This window comes from Hipposideros armiger, unplaced genomic scaffold (assembly GCF_001890085.2).
Source record: "Hipposideros armiger isolate ML-2016 unplaced genomic scaffold, ASM189008v1 scaffold_10, whole genome shotgun sequence".
Classification (NCBI taxonomy): Eukaryota; Metazoa; Chordata; class Mammalia; order Chiroptera; family Hipposideridae; genus Hipposideros; species Hipposideros armiger.
The window spans coordinates 2,989,424-2,994,918 of record NW_017731360.1 but is presented as its reverse complement, the minus strand read 5'-3'; the positions used below and the strand labels follow the sequence as shown (position 1 = coordinate 2,994,918).

The 5,495-nt window shown below is 49.9% G+C and overlaps 1 protein-coding gene across 2 annotated transcripts in view; it reads right to left on the bottom strand.

The window, feature by feature from the left end:
• STK40 (serine/threonine kinase 40) overlaps window positions 1–5,495 on the bottom strand; it is a 44,799-nt gene that overhangs the window by 22,720 nt on the left and 16,584 nt on the right. For both annotated transcript variants that reach the window (XM_019658476.1, XM_019658466.1), the window contains exons 2-3: window positions 3,867–3,986; window positions 2,066–2,151 (exon numbers count right to left, since the gene is read on the bottom strand). In XM_019658476.1, the coding sequence (XP_019514021.1) occupies window positions 2,066–2,151; window positions 3,867–3,978 (198 nt within the window). In that variant the 5' untranslated portion in view covers window positions 3,979–3,986. The remainder of the gene's footprint in view (window positions 1–2,065; window positions 2,152–3,866; window positions 3,987–5,495) is intronic.

The window sequence follows — 5,495 nt, the reverse complement described above, 5'->3', positions numbered from 1 at the left end:
GGGGTGGGGGACACTTGTCTCTAGGCAGTGGCAGTTTCCATTCTTCTGGCAAAGACTGCTTCAGCTTTGTCAGGGTCCCTTCCAGGTCTATAGCTCTATGAGTCCAAGATTCCATGTGGGTTGGTTTGCCTGGGGCCAGAGGCTGGCCAGGATGGAGGGTTGGGATGGTATGAACTCCCGAGTCACATAAGTGTGGGCAAGAAATGTGGCTCTGCCCTTGCTGGCTGTGTAACAGTGGACAGGTTACTGAACCCCTCTGAGCCTGGGGGGTTCTCCTCTGTAAAACAGACAACCCTTTCTTCCTTAGATGTGAGAAAGAGTCAATATGTACTGCAGAGTACTTAGCCAAGGACCTGGAAGGTGATGGGGAGCCTTCTCTTTTGGCTGGTTTCCTTCCTGTTCCTTCAAGGAGACCCCCTTGGGAGAGGAGTCAGAAGAGAACATACCCCTTGGAACTTGCCCCAAACACAGTAATAACAGGAACTCCGTATCTGTTCTTAGCAGGGCTCTTGTTCTCCAGAGCTGGCAGATGCCAGTAGTGGGGTTCCAAAAGCCCCCCAGAGCTTTGGGCTACGCCAGTGCCAAGTTCTCCCAAGGGGATGAATCAAGCCTGTCCCTAGAAGCACCTACTGTTCCCTTATCACACCTTGAACCAGCTCTGCCCGAAACCCAAAGACAAATGACAAGCACAACAGTCCTGCTCTTGTCAATTCACATGCCAGCGTCCAGGCTGGCCCCTTGGGTCACAGCCTCCCTAAAGGCTAAAGATCCTCTGTCTATCTCTTTTGCCAAGTAGGTGGCAGTCAATAAACATATTTAGAGGGGATAACTTCATTCTGAATGACTAGAGCTCTTCTCAGTTTTGCTACCTCTGTGCTTCCAACCTCCCAGTACAGCAGTATACAGGCCTGATGATTTCTCTGAACTCAGACACCAGACTGTGGTCACACACAGAAGAAACTTTAAATACCTTTTTCTCATACTTTAAAATACTTTTTTTAAAAAATCAGCAGTCCTACTTCTATTTTAAAAAATGGTTCTTTGAAATCATCAGACCTGTATACTGCTATACTGGGGAGTCTAAACTCACACCCAAGACAGACTGCTATTAGCCAAAAGAGGATAATCACCACTGGGCTGTAGCCCCCTCGGGAAGGGGGACCGCAACCCAAAAAATATTACTCTTGCTTGCTGGGGGAAATTCAGGAGGCTTCAGTTTATTAAAAGGGGGTCTAGAAATTCTTTTAAGTAATAATAACGAAAGGTACTCTTTGGACCAGCAACTCCTCTTCCAGAATTTATCTTGCAGATACCTAAGGCAGGCAAGATCACATGTATACAGATAGTCACCTCAGCTTTGTGTGGAGAGCAAAAGACAGAAAATAACCTGAGTACATCAGTAGAGAACTTGAATAAATTACACACATGATGATGACACAATGTAGCCCCAAATGACCCAGCCATGCACGTGCCAAAGTGGAACCATCTCTAAGACAGTAAGTAAGTCAATAGCATCCTTTCCCCTCTTAGGGATCTTGATTACAAATCCCAGGGGATATGCAGTGCTGCTGTGGGCAGGGTCACCTTCAAAGCTACAGTCTCACCTGAGGAGGTGGGGAGGAAGAAATGCTCTAGTTTCAGGCCACTTTCTCTTCTACCTTCTTTACAGCACCCACAAATGCAAGGACAAACCTTGCAGAGAGCTCCCCAATTCTAAAGGGTCTGTTATGAAGCCACACCCACCAGCAACCTCTCCACAGCCTAAGCCCATTCTGGCCTAGTCCATATTCCCCTTGAGTTCAGCGGGTAAGGGCACTTCCCTGGTGGTTCTGAGTGAGCCCTATGTGGTCTCTGGCTGACACCTCTTCTTCCTAAGAAGGACTGAGTCTGTTGGCCCAGCCTCTGGAGTAAATCCAACCTCGAGGTCTCCTACTAGATAAGATCTCCAGGGAGCTCTTTCCCTGGAGGGTAGCTGCTGTCCAAGACCCCATCAGTCTGTCACCTGCTGAATCAGTGTNGCCCCTGGGTCCCCAGTCCCCCACCCCCACCCCCGTGCCTCACTTACCTTCAGCTGATAGAAGTCATCCGTGCCATCTTTCCTCGCCAAACACTGCACGATGCTTGGCACCGGTGAGTTACCCAGACGGGGACCTACGGCACAGAGAGTGGCTGGCTTACTGTTCAGCAGCCCTGTCTGTCATGGCACCATGTCACCACGTGGTCTTTCGGCTAGCTCCTCTCTTCAGGCGGGCACCACAGTTCACATCCACTGAACTCACCCCCGCCAGTCTCCTGGTGGAGAGTTCTCAAGGTCTCACTTCCAAAAATGGAGGGTTTTTGTATGCATCTGCCTGAGGTATACCTGGCTTTTATAGGCACATTTCTCAGAAACGGGGATTTTCAACAGTGGGTCAGGCTGGAATCTCTGCAGAGCCTGTGTTAAAAAAGGAGCTCCCAGCTGGCCCGTCTGAGTCAGCAACTCCAGGGTGAGAACCGGGAACTACAGCTTTAACAGGTTCCCCTGGTAGTCTGATATGGCCACCCGGCCCCGGTCCAAGTACCGGCTTTTGGGGAACTTCTGCATTTCTGGAGATGTATACTGCCCGTTGTCTTGTGACAGTGCCCTGCCTGAGCTTTCAGAGCATAAATCAAGTAATGTCGCCATGTCACTGCACTAAAAATCTTCAACAGTGCTCAACTTAATATGCAATTGAAACCCCTGTTTTGGCCTCCAAGGTCCGGCATGAATTGGTTCCTGCCCGTCTTTCTAACTGATTAGGTTTCCCCACCTGCCTCACCACACTCCAGCTACACTGGCTTCTTCATTCCTAAGACAGAAAGCCCTTTCCAGCCTCTGGGCTTTTGCACTTGCTGTTCCTTCTGTCTAGAACACTTTTCCCCTGCTTTTCCCACAGCCAGCTCCTTCTTATCTTCAGGTGTCAGCTCAAATGTCGCTTCCTCACACAGAATCTTCCGGTCTCTAGGCCCTTCTTACTCTTGCATCTTGTTTACTTCCCTCAAGGCACTGACCGTTGCCAGCCATGATCTTTCTTGTGTGATGTTTACTGTTTCTTTTTGTAACCAGAATGCTAAGTTCCGTGAGGGCCGGAAATTGTCTGTCTCATTCATAGCTGCATCCCTAGTGAACAGCACAGGCCTGGCATGGAGGAGGTACCCTAACTACTTGCTGCATGACTGGAGCTGGAACTATCCTGTGCCCCTAAGTCCAAGATGCTGTCCCCCAACAAAACACATGCCCCGTCTCTGACTGCTAGGAAAGTCGGGGTCCTCAGAGCCCACCCCACCAGCAACCCTGAGCTTAAACAATCTGGATGTGCTGCTGGGCCTCTAACATCACACAGAAAGGCGCTAGAGCTCCTCTGGGCCACTGGCAACACCAGATTCTACAGGATTTCTGTGACACTTCTACAAGAAGTTTTGGGGGCTAGACCAAATGCTTCGTGAAATTAATTGTGCCCTCCAAGAATGGTCCAAGAAGTGCCTTGGAAAATGGCCTTTGGATTCTAACACGGCTTCCCATAGGTGACATCCTGGGGGGTACACATAGGATTCCCTGGGGGGGAAGAGACAGTCTAGTTCTCAGCTAAGACTGACCCAAGGCTGGTGTGGCTACAACAAAAATGACAGCTCTTGGTACAGAGTGACCCAAGGCTCCAGACCTTCCACAGGCATGAACAGGCTGCAATCAAAGCGGCGAAGCTGGGCTAGTCCGAGGACTGGTCAGGACCCCACACTGTGGTGGGTATGACACTTCATTCTGCAGGTCCGCAGGTCAGACTGTGCATGCCAGTGTGCCCTGCCCCCTGCCCCCAACTCCCCCACACACCCGGCGCCCAGAGGCTTACCCAGGATGAATGGTCCTGCTCTCTTGGCATTGTTTCCGGAAATCCCACTTCCTAGAGCCTTTGCCCTGGCCGACGTTTCCCCAGCTCCTCTGTCTGATGCTCTCCGCTTCATTCTCAGCTCTAGGCAAGACAGAAAAGAACCTTCCTCATTGAGCAAGTCAGCGGCTTTCCTTACGCTAACCCAGGCTCCAAGTCTCGGGCTTGGGGATGCGTCGCACAGCTGCTGCTGCCACTGTTCCCACTGCCACTTCCTCCTCCCAGAGGAGCACTGAAGGCTCCTGGTGACAAAGAACCATGGCTCCTTTACTTGGGATTAATTAGGGACTCAAGTGGGTGTATCAGCATGTAATGGCTAAGAGGTGGGCAGCTTGCCTCAAAGGAACCAAATGCAGAGAGGATGACACTGGGCTTTGTGCAGATATGGGGTCCCCGAGGGGCCACCACAGAGAGAGGAGAGCCGGCCCGGAAGTGACTGTTCCCAAAGTGAGGCCTTTCCTCCAAATACCTATAGACAAGTGGCCTGAGGTGATTTCTGGGTCCCACTCTACCCCCAAAGATGTGATCTCTGGGGTGTGGGCACTGGGAATTGGCATGATGAACATGAGGCCCAGGGGATTCTTCTGCCCATGAAGTGTGCGGGTGACTGACACACTTGACTCTTAGGTCCTCTCAGATGAAAGAACACCTCAAAGCTGTCAATAGGATTATTAACTTGTTTTCTCTTCTCTTTCTCCTATTTTCAAAAATTTGTTTAATTAATTTTAAGAAATAAATACACTGTACATTTAAGAGCCAGTTAAAGGACACCAATGGAGGTTGAAAGCACTTTGATTTACCTCGTAATCCCTATCTCCTCCAGGGTTAAAACAAAAGGTGGACACAGGAGCCAGATTCTAGAAGACATTAACCTCTAGACATGGATCTTTTAAAAAGGAGTCACTCCTTCCACCTCGGGAAGGCAGTGTCGTGGAGGTGGGGTGAGGAAACAGGTGTATACAGGTGAGTTCCACACAGAGATGCCCAGGGACGGCAGGCTGCCCAATCCTGAGGGGAGGTCCTGGCCAGTGTGGGGGAGGGGGCTCAGGGACACTTCCCTGAGGAGGTGATACTGGAGTGGGCCAGGCAAGGGGGCCAGGCCTTTCCAGGCGGAGGGACCTGGGTGAGCAAACATACAGAGATAAGAAATAGCACATAAGCAGCCAACTTGAAGCAGTTTGTGTTGCTGGAGTGCATAGTATGAAACAGGGAGTGAAGAGAGGTGACCCAGAGAAGGGGCAAAGGCCAGATGTAGGGGACCTGATGGCCACATCAGGAGGGAAAACTTGACCCTTCCACAGAGGACTGGGGAACACTGAGATCTAAATTTCTAGGTTTTTTTCTTCATACAAAAGTAATTAGCATTCCCTGCGGAAACATTAGAAAATATAGATATGCAAGAATAAGAAAATAGGTACCAATGATCTCCCCACCCAGATGTCATCACTTTTGTAAAAACATTCAAGCCGACTTTCCTGTATGTTTGTATGTATGTGTATGTGCTCATAGTTTTCATTGTTACAAAAACTCAGGCCACTCTGCGATACCATTTGGTAAGCTTGCTTTTCTCCTACCTAAAACACACTGTGGGGG